Raw genomic sequence first — 17,871 nt, 5'->3', positions numbered from 1 at the left:
ACTGCTGGGGGTGAAACATCCGGGGGTGAACTGCTGGGGGCGAAAAATCCGGGGCGAACTGCTGGGGGCGAAACATCCGGGGGGCGAACTGCTGGGGGCGAAACATCCAGGGGCGAACTGCTGGGGGCGAAAAATCCAGGGGCGAACTGCTGGGGGCGAAACATCTGGGGGCGAACTGCTGGGGGCGAAACATCCGGGGGCGAACCATCCAGGGGCGAACTGCTGGGGGCGAAACATCCGGGGGCGAACTGCTGGGGGCGAAACATCCAGGGGCGAAAAATCCCGGGGCAAACTGCTGAGGGCGAAACATCCGGGGGCGAAACATCCGGGGCGAACTGGCAGGGGCGAACTGCTGGGGGCGAAACATCCGGGGGCAAAACATCCGGGGGCGAACTGCTGGGGGCGAAACATCCGGGGGCGAACTGGCAGGGGCGAACTGCTGGGGGCGAAACATCCGGGGGCGAACTGCTGGGGGCAAAACATCCGGGGGCGAACCATCCAGGGGAGAACTGCTGGGGGCGAAACATCCGGGGGCGAACTGGCAGGGGCGAACTGCTGGGGGCGAAACATCCAGGGGCGAACTGCTGGGGGTGAAAAATCCCGGGGCGAACTGCTGAGGGCGAAACATCCAGGGGCGAACTGCTGGGGGCGAAACATCCGGGGGCGAACTGGCAGGGGCGAACTGCTGGGGGCGAAACATCCGGGGGCGAACTGCTGGGGGCGAAACATCCGGGGGCGAACTGGCAGGGGCGAACTGCTGGGGGCGAAACATCCGGGGGCGAACTGCTGGGGGCAAAACATCCGGTGGCGAACCATCCAGGGGCGAACTGCTGGGGGCGAAACATCCGGGGGCGAACTGCTGGGGGCAAAACATCCGGTGGCGAACCATCCAGGGGCGAACTGCTGGGGGCGAAACATCCGGGGGCGAACTGGCAGGGGCGAACTGCTGGGGGCGAAACATCCAGGGGCGAACTGCTGGGGGTGAAAAATCCCGGGGTGAACTGCTGAGGGCGAAACATCCAGGGGCGAACTGCTGGGGGCGAAACATCCAGGGGCGAACTGGCAGGGGCGAACTGCTGGGGGCGAAAAATCCCGGGGCGAACTGCTGGGGGCAAAACATCCGGGGGCGAACCATCCAGGGGCGAACTGCTGGGGGCGAAAAATCCGGGGGCGAAACATCCAGGGGCGAACTGCTGGGGGCGAAAAATCCCGGGGCGAACTGCTGAGGGCGAAACATCCGGGGGCGAAACATCCAGGGGCGAACTGCTGGGGGCGAACTGGCAGGGGCGAACTGCTGGGGGCGAAAAATCCCGGGGTGAACTCCTGGGGGCAAAACATCCGGGGGCGAACCATCCAGGGGCGAACTGCTGGGGGCGAAACATCCGGGGGCGAACTGCTGGGGGCGAAAAATCCCGGGGCGAACTGCTGAGGGCGAAACATCCAGGGGCGAAACATCCAGAAGCGAACTGCTGGGGGCGAAATCTCCTGGGGGCGAAATGATAGGGACGAAATGTATCTGGGGGCGAACTGGCAGGGGCGAACTGCTAGGGGCGAAACATCCGGGGGCGAACTGCTGGGGGCGAAAAATCCCGGGGCGAACTGCTGAGGGCGAAACATCCAGGGGCGAAACATCCAGAAGCGAACTGCTGGGGGCGAAATCTCCTGGGGGTGAAATGATAGGGACGAAATGTATCTGGGGGCGAACTGCTGAGGGCGAAACTTCCTAAAACCCACCAGTTATACTGACACTAACCCTTTCACTGCCCTAGTTCACCATGTGTGCTGGCACTAATACATTGAATGCCATAGAGACCACCTGCCACACATACATTAACCCTTTCACTGTCTAACCAAGATAAAGATATTAACTACTTCACACTTCAGATTTACCATAGATTCTCACATTGTCCTAGACCACCAGCAATATTAACATGAACACTTTTACAACCTAAGCGCACTGGAGATGCTGATACATAAAACATTACTGTCACACTTTATCAGAGGGGTATTCGCATTTTCAAGTTCCCATCCCAATATGTAGTAGATGTAACAATAATAATATTAAGAAATACCTCCATGTAGTATAGTTCTTCTGATTCTCTATGTCGCTTTCCCAATGTTCAGGACATTGCAGTAGCTTTGATATCCATGGTTACAGCCAGCAACAACTGTCACTATATGAGAGGTCGTAACCATGGATACCTAAGGTACTGGAATTCTTTGCACATGGGATAAGCGACAGCGAATCAGAAGAGCTATACTACATTTCTAATTGGAGACATTTGTGTCATGACACAGCTGACCTGGGACCAGGGGCTCCTTTTCTGACCCTACCACTAGAGGCACCCTAGCTCACCCTGTTCCCCGGGATACTTCAGATGGCGAAGATGCCGGATCCTCCGCCCTTGCCTTATCACTTAAAACAGCCCTCCGTCTGTTCTCTTCCCCCACCCAGGGAGAAGGGGGCACTACTGTGCACTGCAGTACACCATCCTGACAAACAGGGCAACAAAGACAAGGGGTAACTGGAAACTCCACACACTCAAAATATTCACTCACATATCAAAGAGGAATCCACAGGGGTGTTTAGGAAGGGGAAGAAACCAAAATAGGGAAGGATAATGAATTACCAAGTGTACAAACCAATCAACAGTCGCTTATAACTCCTCCAGCACTCCTTCTCATACCAACTTCTGTTCCTACTCTAGCTATGCAGCCAAAGCTACCTCTGACGAGGATAAGTAATAGAGCCCACATTATATAGGTAATAGGAGCGGCTAACCGAGCACAGCTGAAAACAGGGATTTCCAACATGGATGATTAACCCCTCTTCTGGCAGAAGAAATAAACATGTTTAATAAGACAGAGAAGTGCTTCTTCTCAGCGCTGGAGTAGGAGCAACCAGACGCTGCAGTCTTCTGGCTCCGCTTTGTCGCTGTAACCTCGTGACAATGTGCTAATATTATTATTGTTACACCTACTACATATTAGGATAGGATCTTGGAGATGGGAATTTCCCTTTACCTCTCAACTGCCCATGTCATCCTGGAATACAGACAGTCACCCATTCCTTGATCATGAGTGGATGCAGACCTTAGCCTTTGCTGCACTGTTTGTTTGGATGTTATGTGTTCCTCTGCTTTCTAGCTGATTAGCAGGGCCACTTACATAAATGTGATGCAGCTCGATGTTGCCTTTCCTAGAGGTAGCAATGCTCTGGTCACTATCTTCCCAACTTACTACCTACAAAAACCCACAATGAACATTACATATGGCTCTCGTAATCACATTGCAAAATAAATACAGACCTCAGACCCCTAAACTAATACAAAAACTAGACCCCCTTAACAATTAAAGATCAAACCCAGAATATTAATATTATCCCCATATAGGTCACCGTAAACAAATACAAACCCCAGTTCCCACACCCTAAAATAATACTGACTCCAGCTAAAAGTGCATTTTCAGCAGCATTTAAATATGTAAAATAACTTTCTGGTTGTATAGTACTTTTGTTGTACCTTGGTTTTTCCTTTGTACGCATGCAGTCGTTATAGATGCAGTACTACTAATGTCCAGATGATGGCATGATAACATTAACATTTTGTTTGCTGCAACTTCCAACGTGACAGCTTGGAGCTCATTCCGATATTCTTGTATGCGTGCTTTCTGTGGTTTGCAGATTGCTTTGGAAATGTAATAAATATGCACTATTTTTTCTTGTGAAATGATGAAAACCCTACTGGACCCTATCATAGTTAATCATGTAATGCATCTAATCCCGGCTTGAACCAAGTCTATACGTGGACATATACTTATGGATTTTTAAATGCTCATGATATTATTATATACAATGTATATCACATAATATATACAATTATATATCACATCCTAGATATCGCTGAATTAAATATTCCAGTTGCAAATCTTTATTCATTGCATAATGGAATGCATTGAGAACAATAAAACATAACAATTATCAATGTAAATAAAAAATAAACATCCCATGGAGGTCTGGAGTTAGAATGATACTCAAAATCAAAGTGGAAAATCAAATTACAGGCTGATGCAACTTCAGTGGAAATGCCTCAAGACAAGGAAATGATGCTCAGTAGTGTGTGTGGCCTCCATGTGCCTGATTGACTTCCCTATAATGCCTGGGCATGGTCCTGATGAGGCAGCCAATGTTCTCCTGAGGGATCTCCTCCCAGACATAGATTAAAGCATCAGTCAATTTCTGGACAGTCTGTGGTTCAACGTGGCGTTGGTGGATGTAACGAGATGTGATATCCCAGATGTGCACGATTGGATTCAGGTCTGGGGAATGGGCAGGCCAGTCCAAAGCATCAATGCCTTTATCATGCAGGAACTGCTGACACACTTCAGCCACATGAGGCCTAGCATTGTCATGCATGAGAAGGAACGCAGGGCCCATTGCCCCTGCAAATGGACTCACAATGGGTCTGAGGATCTCATCCCGGTACCTAATGACAGTCAGGGTACCGTGGAGGGCTGTGTGGCCCTCCAAAAAAAAAAAAACGCCTCCAAACACCATTACCCGCTGCCAAACCGGTCATGCTCGAGCATGTTGCAGGCAGTACAACGTTCTCTATGACACAGGGCGCCAATGTTGAATCTGTCAATCTTAGTGTTCTCTGGCAAATGCCAATCGCCGTGCACTGTTTTGGGCTGTAAGCAGACAGACACAGCTACCCTTCTTGCCACAGCTAGCATTGATGTGCCATACTGGATGAGCTGCATTACCCGAGCAACTTCTGTGGGTTGTAGACACCGGATCATGCAACTGTACCTCTAGCGGTGAGAGCAATGACGAAGTGCAAAAGTAACCAAAACAGCTAAAAAGGATGAAAAGAAACAAATGGTCTGTGGTCACCCCCTGCAGAACCACTCCTTTGGTCACCCCCTGCAGAACCACTCCTTTATGGGGATTGTCTTGCTAATTGCCTGTCATTTCTACCTGTTGTCTGTTCCAGTTATACAACAGTAGGAGAAATTGATTCACAATCAGTTTTGCTTCATAACTGGACAGGTTGATTTCACAGAAGTGTGATTGACTTGGAGCTCCATTGTGTTGGTTAAGTGTTCACTTTATTTCTTTGAGCAGTGTATATTGATTTTTTTTAAAGTTCTGCTTAAAAGCAGCGCTATCACCAGATTTCACAATACAAGCTGAATACATTATTATATAGATCTCTTAGATCTGATCAGGCTGATAAGCTTACTTTGTCAAAATGGCTGAAAGTGCTCTTAAAATGGCATTTTTCAGCTTTAGCTCTAATGCTTATTGTCATTTCAGGCCAGAAAATTTTGCAAAAGTATTATACAGCCGTTCTGACAACAGTTTTCAAAGTGAATACACCAGCCCCACTATGTGTAAGAGATCTGTTTAATAATGTTATATAGATGACAATGTGAAATCTGGAAAAAGATCCCCCTTAACGTTATTTGACATGTCTGCAACTATATGTCAGAATCTGTTTCACCATTTTCTAGAGCTGCTTGCGAGAGCAGGATGAAATAGAAGATTTTGCGTCCATGCAGGCAGACAGCGAGTCATCGGATGAGGAGGATGTCGATCCCGAAGACCTGGCGATGCTGGTAAATTAAGGATGTTCTGTGGTGTCATCTCATTCCTGAAGGACATGTTTGTTTAAGATGGCGAAAAGATTTTGACTGGGGGATGACTCCCCTGAAAGTGTGCAATAATTTATAAATGCAGAAGCCCAGAGCATTTCAGGAAATGTCTGTATATAGTGCAATAGTCATCTGTTATGATATCATATCCAGAACTAGGACCCAGTGCTCCCTTTTTGGAAGTAACTTTTTTTTCGATATTTCTTCGTCTTTGTAGGACAGAATTTTATCGCAGAGATACAAGTCATTGCCTGACATCCACATGTCATCTTCTGGATCATTGAAAGTAAGTGATGGCTTATGGTACAGTTCATATTGTTGTTTTTTCTACAAGGGGCAATGCTGTAAGTCAATATATCACCACTAAGATACTTGTATACATGGGTGACGGAATACACAGTATAGTCCTAAGAATTTTTTTTAATGTGTTGCAGAATTGTATGAACCAATTTGCTAAAATTTTATATCAGCAAAATCAAATCAAAAACATGACAGCATCAAGTAAATCTGCATTGTCATTTTCTACAAAAATGTTATTACTTGATTTAAGTAACTTGAAGGCAGAAGATAATCAAAGGTGTTATTCACTGCGAAGGGGTTGACCCCGGTAGAGAAGAAAAACAAAGTACATGTATACCTACCTTTCAAAGAAGCGCCGTTCCTGCACTGTTGGCTCTGCTATTACCGGCTGGTAACATGTCATTGTTGTGTCACGTGACGGCTGCAGACGATCAGCGACCGCTGTCTGACTGCAGCGGTCAGGTTACACAGTAGAGTCAGGATTAGTGGTGCCGACAGCACAGGAGTAGCGCTGCTGTAAGTGGTTAGTATGCATTGTTTTAATTCTGTAAGGAGCCCTGAAGTTATTAAGCAGGGATTCTGCAGTAGTGGACTTCCCCTTTAAGAGAAACACATATACACATAACAGCTCATTTTTTAATTTCTTTTTACCTTATGTGTTGCATTGCTTATTGCTGGCTTAATGAGTTAACTAAATGTCCATCAGTGAGATCACTGCTGACAGACTTTATTAGTCAACGCTTTTCGAAGTTCCAAACTTCTTCATCAGGACAAGACACACTGTGGTTTGTCCTGATGAAGAAGTTTGGAACTTCGAAACGCATTGGATAACAAACCACATTCTTAGATGTCCTTCTACAATGGTAACCCTCATAATCCAATTACCTGTTTTGTTAACAGTTAAGGTACTGTCACACTTAGCGATGTACCAGCGATCCCGACCACCGATATGACGCGGTCAGGATCGCTGGTACATCGCTAAGTGGTCGCTAGTAAGCTGCCACACAGGCAGATCTCACCAGCGACATCGCTGGGGACGGGGGTCGCTACTTACCTGTCACACCAGGCGATCCTACGTCCTCCCGCCCGGCTCCACGCGTCGCTCGTCGTCACAGCAGGAAGCGCCGCAGGAAGCTGACGACGAGAAACGGTCCAGGACGTTCTCGCGCGATCAGCGATAACCAGCGGGTGAGCCGGTTGTAGGTAAGTATCAGACACAGCGATATCGCTAGCAATATCGCTATAACGTCACTAGTTATAGCGATATTGCTAGCGATATCGCTTAGTGTGACATGCCCTTTAGACATGCAACAGTCTTGAGCTCTTTAGTGGTTGTGGTGACACAACCACACCAGGCAAGTACGGTACCATTGCCTTAGGTCTTCCCTTTGTTACTCTGATAAAACCCCATTTGTGCTACAGTGGATACGGAAAGTATTCAGACCCCTTAAAATTTTTCACTCTTTGTTTCATTGCAGCCATTTGGTAAATTCAAAAAAGTTAATTTTTTCCTCATTAATGTGCACTCTGCACCCCATCTTGACTGAAAAAACATGAAATGTAGGAATTTTTGCAAATTTATTAAAAAAGACAAAAACGAAATATCACATGGTCATAAGTATTCAGCCCCTTTGCTCAGTATTGAGTAGATGCACCTTTTGAGCTAGTACAGCCATGAGTCTTCTTGGGAATGATGCCACAAGTCTTTCACCCCTGGATTTGGGGATCCTCTGCCATTCTTCCTTGCAGATCCTCTCCATTTCCATCAGGTTGGATGGTGAACGTTAGTGGACAGCCATTTTCAGGTCTCTCCAGAGATGCTCAGTTGGGTTTAGGTCAGGGCTCTGGCTGGGCCGGTCAGGAATGGTCACAGAGTTGTTCTGAAGCCACTCCTTTGTTATTTTAGCTGTGTGCTTAGGGTCATTGTCTTGTTGGAAGGTGAACCTTCGGCCAAGTCTGAGGTCCAGAGCACTCTGGAAGAGGTTTTCATCTAGGATATCTCTGTACTTGGCCGCATTCATGTTTCCTTCAATTGCAACCAGTCGTCCTGTCCCTGCAGCTGAAAAACATCCCCATAGCATGATGCTGCCACCACCATGTTTCACTGTTGGCATTGTATTGGGCAGGTGATGAGCAGTGCCTGGTTTTCTCCAAACATACCGCTTAGAATTATCACCAAAAAGTTCTATCTTCGTCTTATCAGACCAGAGAATCTTATTTCTCATAGTCTGGGAGTCCTTCATGTGTTTCTAGCAGACTCTATGTGGGCTTTCATATGTCTTGCTCTGAGGAGAGGCTTCTGTCACGCCACTCTGCCATAAAGGCCTGACTGCTGTAGGGCTGCAGTGATAGTTGACTTTTTGGAACTTTCTCCCATCTCCCTACTGCATCTGTGGAGCTCAGCCACAGTGATCTTGGGGTTCTTTTTTACCTCTCTCACCAAGGCTCTTCTCACACGATTGCTCAGTTTGGCTGGACGGCCAGGTCTAGGAAGACTTCTGGTGGTCCCAAACTTCTTCCATGTAAGGATTATGGAGGCCACTGTGCTCTTAGGAACCTTGAGTACTGCAGACATTCTTTTGTAACCTTGGCCAGATCTGTGCCTTGCCACAATTCTGTCTCTGAGCTCCTTGGCCAGTTCCTTTGACCTCATGATTCTCATTTGGCCTGACATGCACTGTGAGCTGTGAGGTCTTATATAGACAGGTGTGCTACTTTACAGATCAAGTCCTATCAGTTTAATTACACACAGCTGGACTCCAGTGAAGGAGTAAAACCATCAAAACCATCTCAAGGAGGATCACAAGGAAATGGACAGAATGTGACTTACATATGAGTGTCTGAGCAAAGGGTGTGAATACTTATGACCAGGTGATATTTCAGTTTTTCTTTTTTAATAAATTTGCAAAAATTTCTACATTTCTGTTTTTTTTTTCAGCCATGATAGGGTTCAGAGTGTATATTAAAGAGGAAAAAATGAACTTTTATGAATTTACCAAATGGCTGCAATGAAGCAAAGAGTGAAAAATTTAAAAGGGGTCTGAATACTTTCTGTACCCACTGTATATTGTTATTTCAGTTTATTCCTGATGACAGCAGAGTTTCTAACACTCTTCTTCCCTTTTCTGAGCTTTTCTCATTTTTGGTATGACACAATCAGATATAAACTTTGTGGTCATAAATCAGCTGTGAGTAACTTAGAAGAACTCAGAGTTGTAAACGCTCCCAGAAAAGCAAATACTTTAAAGCTATATGCACACAGAGTCATTTTGCTAAGTTTTCAGAGCAGAAACTGAATAGAAATACCAGGTTTTAGAGGAGTTTTGAAATTTGGAAATGGATTTGTAGAACTTCTATTCCAAAAACTCTTCAAAAAATTCTGTGTGTAGCGTAACCGAGTCTCGGTTCACTCATTCTGCAGCCAGCATTAGACAGCGCAACACACAGGCTGTGGAAAGCAAAGGCTGACTTTTTTTTAATTAATCCCAATTGCAGAACTTTTTTTTAACCAAAAATATACTTAGATTTAAGAAAAAAAATGCCCCGAAGATTATTATAATTGGCTGGGAGCAGTGACCCTTGTACTCCCTGATGATGGTCCTGCTTGTTATGATTAGTTATGCAGGTTTTGGACAGATAAATACAATATGTTCTTACTGAAATCTGGTGTTTTATTTTTCTAACAAATATTTTGTATATTTTATTTTTTAATCATCCTTTATATTAGTTTGTTATTCTCAGCAAATTGGAAAATTAAAACTTAACATTTATTATTATATTTAAAATATCATTAAAGTGCCAAATAGTGCAAAAAAGTGCTCGCGCCAAGAAAAAGTGCAAGTAAAATAGCAACCTGTGCTATACCGCCTATTTTATTAGAAGGACCAATCGACCTTGTATATTTTATCAGGTTGTTATACAAGATATATCCTGCTACCAGCAGATTTATACACAGTATATCCCGCTTTTTATTGGATTGCAAGATATTAATCTCAAGAATTATACATTTACAAACAAGGCATAATAGCCTCACATATATCAACTTAAAGACCAAATCTTAATAAATGTCCTTATTATTAAATAAATGGCGGTATTCAATATTCACAAATCATACAGCCTTGAGACATATCAGTTGTTGTCCCAGTCATTAATGTGTCTAACAAATACCTCACCTATGGAGACTTTAGGTCCTGGTTGTTAGTATTTTACAAACAAGGGCCAACATTAACATAGCTCTCATGGTGAGCTCGCAGATAGAAATGTTATACTCATCTGGAGGATAGTGAATCTGAACATCGATACCTGTAGTCAATTTCTTATATGCAGGTCCCAACCTCAGCATGAACCATGGCGCCTTTGGCTTCCTGAGTGCCCTCTCTCGAATAGTGTCTCCCAACGCGTTTCATCGTGAATTGATTCATCAGGGGAATTATGACATCTATCCTGCTGTATGAAAAATAGCACGCAAATTGTACATTAGACTTGCCTTTGTAGTGAAACCTCCACCAGGGGGAGCTGGTGAGGGATGAGAGGTTACACACTAAGCGTAGCAACACTGAGCAGCCGCACAGGTGTCACAGATAGCGAGAGAATGGTCAGACAAACCAAGTCAGAAACGATCAGGAGCAGACGTACCAGAAGTAGCAGCAATACACATAGTCAAAATACCAAGCCGAGGGTCAAAAAGCCAAACATGAACACGGGTCCAAAAACGTAAGGCGAACGACGTTCTCGGGGTACAAGCCGGGGAAATCAAAAGCCAGACAGAGAACGTAGCAGCAGAGACGAATACCAAGAGACTGGGTCAGAGATCAGTCCGGGTCATACACGTGGATACAAGTGAAATGCAGGAGGCTACAAGGTACAAAGGTCAGAGGCTCTAAACTGGAAGCTTGAGCTATCACTAACACTGGTCAGCAGGCTGTAACAGGACTGAACTAGCCCAGCTAGCTCCAGAACGAGGCCGAGGAGATTAACCCCTGCATGACCAGTCCAGAGTGAAGACAGCAGAAAATAAACTCCGGACTGGACCATGACAGCCTTATATAGGTTAAAATACACCGTGGCAATCCACATGTTTCCGGACGCTGGACTTCTCACTTCTGGCTTGTGAAACGCAAAGGTTCTGCTGTGAACTGCTTGCGTCATTTCCTGTGCCCGTCACCTAGCTGGTGTCATTTCCGGCTCATGGAACGCAAGCGTTCCCACTTTGGAACGCTCACGTCTTTTGATTCCAATTTAACCCTCCGTCAGGAACAATGGATCTGACAGGCGCAGCTCTTCTACTTTCATTTCTCCCTTCTCACCAGATTTTCAGGAAACCCCCTCCCTCTAGATAGTCTCCTGGCTCTAGCTGCTGTGTGAAACCTGATACCACAGTTGGTCTGCAGAGCTTCAGGAAGGAAGATATAGCTGTGCTGGCTTCTCAGGCTCATTGGTCCAGAACCCATCACACTTTATAAGGTTGGTATGTAATGTTTTTAGTCATTACTATTGTATATTTAGCTTGTTTTATGAATGGATAGAGAAAGGTTTGTGGATATTTCATATAAATAAGGCAGATTTTCTTACAAATGAAAGTGTACTTCTCAGGAGTTTTGAAATTTGTGTATATCAAAGTTATTACTTTTATGTTGAGTAAATGGGTTTGTTTTGCACCTGATAATGTGTAGTCTCTTATTACATCCCTATGAAGGTCTCTGATCAATTTTAGATCACTGAAATTGAGAAAATTAGATATTCTAGGCATTTTTCTAGCCTGCGCTTGACAGGCACATTGTTCCATTGCGAGTTAGTGCGAATATTGTTCCTGACGGAGGGTTAAAGTGTTGTACTGTGCATGCGTACTATATCGTGTAGTAGTTATATTGCAAAGCTGCGGTGCTTGTTATAGAAGACATACAAGCACTGTATCCCCACATATGGGTGCAAACTCATTGCTACCCATATGTTTAGGGGAAATGTTTTACAATCAAACAAGTTGTATATTGCTGTTGATAGCCCTTAATGAAGACATTTACAGGTATTCTAAAATCCATATTATCTTTAAACACTTTCATAAAACCAAGGCTCCTCTCATTACAGGAGTATTTCAAAGAGCATCACACAGTTAATGTCATGAGAATTCTAATTGATTTGTTGCGTGCTGAGTGTCACGTGGACCCGTCCTGTGTGACGCGACCAGCAGGCCGGTAACTAGAACAACAAGACGCGGCACGTGATACTGTCCTGTGTGACACGGCTTGCAGGCCGGTAACTAAAACAAGACAAGGGGTAGGGAAACAGTTACAATGGTGGGCCCTGCGATAGGGAAAGGGGATGTGGAGACCTCCTGCACTCCCCTGAGTCAGTGTCCCTAACGCTTCTAACGTACCCTTTGCCGGTTCCGCACCGGGCGCCGATCAGGAACCTGTCGCCCTAGCACACCCTACACCTATCCCTTGCTAGGGAGCTGGGTGGCGCAGGCACTGGCCCCACCGCTGTACTAATACACACTAAGGAAAAACACAAACGGGAAAACACAACTTAGCTTTACTCTGTTGCACTTGCTCCTGGCAACAGAGTCCACCACCTGAATGCAGCTCTCCTCCTGAATCGCTGCCACCAAGCTCTGTCAGAGATACAAGGAAATCCCCTATGACTCCTTCCACACCAAGGCTAAGACAGTGCTGCAAGGAACGCTCCCCAGCTCCTTTCTCCACTAAGGATGGTTGAAAAGAACACTATCACCAACACTGATTGCAACACCTGTGACTCTTTTATAGCAGAGCCAGCAATCACACCTGCATTATAATCATGTGCACTTAACTAAAGAAACTAGAGTGCAAAGGCGCTCACCACCACGGGGGGCAAACTTAGAACAAACGACACCACAGTGCAATAATCCTAATGGCCACCGGGGACAAAAACCAACCTTAAGCACAGCTTAGGGAAAAAAAAAGGTTACCTGTGCTTTTTATCAGTTCTGATCCAGCATGGATCATGACTGAGTAATAGACACAATGGACCTCCCTTATATTATTATAGGGGAAGGATAGAGAGGGTGCACTCTATATCTCTCCCTACATACTGTACTTACTAACTATATTGTCCCTACCTCACGCGGAGGTTGGCACCCTAAAACCTGCGTAGTGGTGCCCCCACTCGTCGGCGGCTCACCCTAGTATAACTGACCCTAAATTAACCCTACTCTACATGAAGGAAGAGAAGGTTAATTGTTCATTGAGTCCCTTAGGGTTAACCGTCTGTAGGCGGAAAATCCAATATGTTTCTCTTTGGAGGATATGTTTGTCCCAATCTCCCCCTCTTTGGGTCTTGGATTTTCTCAATTCCCATGAAACTGACAACTTTCACGTTTCCACTGTGGACATTGTTCAAATGGTTGGCTACTGGGGTGTCTCTCTTATTGATAGTGTCTCTGTGGTGTTCACCTACTCTCTTTCTCAATTCTCTTCTGGTCTTTCCTACGTATTCTAAGCCGCATTTGCATGTCATTTTGTCTAAACTCCCATAGATCTACAGTTAATGAATTGGCCAATGAGATAGACCTTCCCTGTGACCTTACTTGTAAATTATTTTCCTTGAAGGATGGATCCGCAATATTTACAATTGCCATATCTGTAGCATCCTTTAGGCTGGTTTCCCAACCATGTCGTGTTGTTGGAAGCGTTAGGGGTAAAATGGCTGTGGACCAACCTGTCTTTTATGGAACGGCCTTTTCTGAAGGTTATCTGTGGTGTAATAGGTATAACCTCTGTCAAATCCTTATCCATACGTAATATAGCCCAGTGCCGTTTTATAATCTCTCTCAAATCATTAGCCCCATTTGAGTACTTTATTATAAATCTAATGGTACCCTCATTCTCATCTTTTTGAGTTGGGGTGAGTAGATCTTTCCTGTCTTTGGTTAGTTTTTTTTTTTTATAGGCTTCTTTTAGAACATTGTCCGGATAACCCCGTTCCAAAAAACGAGTCCTCAAATCGTCTGCTTGTTTTTTTTAAAAGTACCTTGATCTGAACAGTTTCTTCTTATTCAGAGGTACTGTCCTTTAGGAATACCTTTCTTGAGGGGGACCGGATGATTGGATTCCCACCTCAAAAGGGAATTAGATGAGGTGGATTTCCTATATGTACTTGTCATCAAACGGCCATTCTCTCCTCGTTCTATAAGTACATCCAAAAAAGGTAGCCTGCATGCATTGGCCTCAAATGTAAAGCATAGGCCTATATCGTTCTTATTTAAGCCCATAACAAAATCACCAAAACTCTCTTCATTGCCTCTCCAGATAACAAAAACATCATCAATGTAGCGGAGCCACAAAACAATGTTATCCTCCGCTACATTTGTAAGTTCTCCAAAGACAATGTTTTCCTCCCACCAGCCCAGGAGCAAATCTGCATACGATGGCGCTCAAGGGCTGCCCATCGCAGTGCCCCTAAGCTGGTGGAAGTATTTGCCATCAAACAGGAAATAATTTTTTCATTAGACAAAACTCCAGGGCTTTGATCACAAACCTGTTGTGTTCATTAAATTGGCATCCCCTGGTTTTCAGGTAATAGTCGGCAGCCATAATACCCCTCTCATGAGGGATAGATGAATAAAGGGCCTCCACATCGATTGAACCCAAAATCATATTGTTATCCAGCTCAATATTATCCAGTTTCAAGAGGAGGTCCGTTGTGTCACGTGTGTAAGAGCTGAGTGAAATGACAAAGGGCCTCAGGATTTTATCCACATAAACACCTAGATTTTGTGTGAGGCTACCTATTCCGGAAACAATAGGCCTCCCCTTAAGGGGTTGTAGGCCTTTGTGCACCTTTGGTAGGCAGTAAAATGTTGCCACAGTCGGGATTCTCTTTCATCATTATCAATAAGTTTTTTCTGAAAAGCCTCAGTTATAAGCATTTTCAGCTCTCTGAGGATTCTGTAGGATTGCCATCAAGTCTCTCATATCTCATATTTTCTTGTAACAGGGAGTAACACAGTGTCTTATATTTGGTAACATCCATCACCACTATGTTTCCTCCTTTGTCTGAGGGTTTTATTATCCTACTACTGTCTCTCTCTAATTCACACAGACCATCCATCTCAGCCTTAGTTAGATTATGGAACCTGCGTTTTTTTTGTTTTTCAAGCTCCATAAGCTTCCTGGAGACCAAATTAGAAAAAACATCAATGGCACTCAAATCAGTAGTGACAGGTGGCATTCGTGTACTTTTGTTTTTTAATTCAGTAAATGGTCCCTCTCCTCGCTCATTTGTATCAGGGTCCCCTAAGTGGAAAAGAAATCTCACATCTCTTAACAAATCCTTATCAATGCCCAGCTCAGCACAACTTTTTTTATCCAAATTAATAAAGTGTTTTTTCTATTTTAATCTAGGAATGAACAGGTTCAAATCCTTTGTAGGATATATGGATTTTAGAATACCTGTAAATGTCCTCTTTAAGGGCTTTCTACAGCAATATACCACTTGCTTGTTTGATTGTAAAACATTTTCCCTAAACATATGGGTAGCAATTAGTTTGCACCCATATGTGGGGATACAGTACTTGTATGTCTTCTATAACAAGCACCGCAGCTTTGCAGTATAACTAATACACAATGTAGTACACATGCGCGGTACAACAACACTTTAAGTTGGAATCAAAAGACTTGAGCGTTCCAAAGCGGGAACGCTTGTGGAGCGCCCTGGCGCGCTGCGTGCAGGCAGGGCCGTGGGGTACGTCGACTTCAACGGGGGACGGTGTCACGGCGGCGGCGACCTGGTCCGTGGCCCTGGGGCATCCATTAAATAATAAATAGGATAGGGGAAGGGGAAAAGTTGTTGATGTTGTTAGATGTGGTAGAAATGAAGATAAAGTTTGTAGATGATTAAATATGTGACGCCACCTGTGGTATTCTGGTCAGAGGTGACCAGCGCTGCGGTGTTGTTCCCCTGAGACTGTTGATGTGGTGCAGCTGAGGTGAAAATAGCTCTCCACAGGTAGAGCAATAGTCCCAGATGTTAAATTAATAGTCAAAATGGCTGTGAACGTTGGGGTGCAGAGAAATGAGGACACAGAGAGGTGCAGTTTCTTTACCTTTTACTGGCAATTGGTTGCAATCTGGAGTACCACATACAGGTGATGGAATGAGTCCGGCTCGCCTGGAGGCTTTCAGGGGATCCACCTTGCCAGGTGGGAGTTTAGGACCTTCCTTCTGCGCTTTGTATGTGTGTGGGTCTCCGCTGTGTGTGTGTGTGTGGGTCTCCGCTGTTTATAAATATGCTGCAACCCTCAATTGCGTGATGATTTCACTAACCTGTACGGGTGTCAGCATGAGCCTATTCCACGGGTACCGTCCTTTTCACAGTCAGCCCCGGGCTCCTTATCTGCTGCTGTGCCCTCAGGTGTGCAATGTCGCATAGGAATTTACAATCCCCTGTACTTTCAGATTCGGCGATCAGGATATACAGCTCCTGACCACCAAGGACTCTGATGTCCCTTTTCTCTCTATTAGTGCTTCGCACTGGGGTCTGCCATACGCAGCTTTCAGCTTCCCCAGAGCCTCTCTGTCTCTGCTCTTGTCCTTCTCCCTCTTCACGGATCAGCTTCCTCTCTTGAACTGGCTGGATCTTCCTAAAAGATCTTTTTACCTCACGTTTAACTGTCTTGTCTTTTCCCTCACAGCTGCTCTCGTTTCTATGACAACTCCCTCAGCTCACCTCTAGCTGACTCACCAACCACCTCTGCTGGCCAGAATTTATAAGGCAACTCCCTTTTCTGACATGCAGCAGGAATTGTGATTTAATCTACGTTACCTGGCATGGGGGTCCCCTTTCTGCCTCCAAGCATGACACCACCTCTTAGAGGGAGGCAATGTCACTGTGACAACCGGACTCTGGGGTGTCACACTTGCGTTCCATGAGCCGGAAATGACGACACCGGCTAGGTGACGGGCACAGGAAATGACGTGAGCGGTTCACAGCAGAACCTTTGCGTTCCATAAGCTGGAAGTGAGAAGTCCGGTGTTCGTAAACATGTGGATTGCGTATTTGAACCTATATAAGGCAAGTCTAATGGACAATTTGCGCGCTATATTTCATACAGCAGGATAGATGTCATAATTCCCCTGATGAGTCAATTACGATGAAACGCGTTGGGAGACACTATTCGAGATATATCTTGTATAACAACCTGATAAAATATACAAGGTCGATTGGTCCTTTTAATAGAATAGGCGGTATAGCACAGGTTGCTATTTTACTTGCACTTTTTCTTGGCACGAGCACTTTTTTGCACTATTTGGCACTTTAATGATATTTTAAATATAATAATAAATGTTAAGTTTTAATTTTCCAATCTGCTGAGAATAGTATACATCTAGATTGGGCATATTGGGCCCCTGCTTGATATATTAGTTTATGTTATATTAGTTTTATGTTATCAAAGTTTTTTTTTCTTTATTGAAGTTGCATATTCTGTGTTTTATTTTTGTCTAGAAATCAACTTCTACTCCCAATTTACCAATCCATATGGAATGTACGTTTCATCTTTCAGCTGATTTTCAGACCAGCATGAAAGAGCTTAAAATATGGAAAGAGCAGAATTATAAGTCAGCAAAAGTGTCATCAGTTAGTCCTGATCACGAAGAACCAGCAGCGATGGTGGAGCCTCTGCCAGAAGACATCCTAAAGCCGGACTTACTCGCACAGAAGGGCAATGATTTTGTGCCTTCTGACGCTGGCATTGTCACCACTCACGTCAGAAAGGGTGTAATTGCCTTTAAGAAGAAATCAAAGAAAAAGAAAAGAATCCTAGATCCATCAAAGTCGCAGGAAGTTTTACAGAAGCTGAGACAACCTCCCCGCTTCATACAGAGGTAAATCCAAAATATTAAATGGCCGCTGATGACTGCACAGAGTATAGCTCGTCAT

The 17,871-nt window shown here is 44.7% G+C and overlaps 1 protein-coding gene across 2 annotated transcripts in view; it reads left to right on the top strand.

The window, feature by feature from the left end:
- TTC6 (tetratricopeptide repeat domain 6) overlaps positions 1 to 17,871 on the top strand; it is a 226,777-nt gene that overhangs the window by 63,605 nt on the left and 145,301 nt on the right. For both annotated transcript variants that reach the window (XM_073554184.1, XM_073554183.1), the window contains exons 9-11: positions 5,515 to 5,619; positions 5,873 to 5,941; positions 17,437 to 17,816. In XM_073554184.1, the coding sequence (XP_073410285.1) occupies positions 5,515 to 5,619; positions 5,873 to 5,941; positions 17,437 to 17,816 (554 nt within the window). The remainder of the gene's footprint in view (positions 1 to 5,514; positions 5,620 to 5,872; positions 5,942 to 17,436; positions 17,817 to 17,871) is intronic.

The sequence above is a fragment of the Dendrobates tinctorius genome, unplaced genomic scaffold, assembly GCF_039654945.1.
Source record: "Dendrobates tinctorius isolate UK_male_01 unplaced genomic scaffold, ASM3965494v1 ptg000208l, whole genome shotgun sequence".
Classification (NCBI taxonomy): Eukaryota; Metazoa; Chordata; class Amphibia; order Anura; family Dendrobatidae; genus Dendrobates; species Dendrobates tinctorius.
The sequence above is the reverse complement of the archived record's forward strand: the minus strand, read 5'-3'. Positions and strand labels throughout refer to the sequence as shown.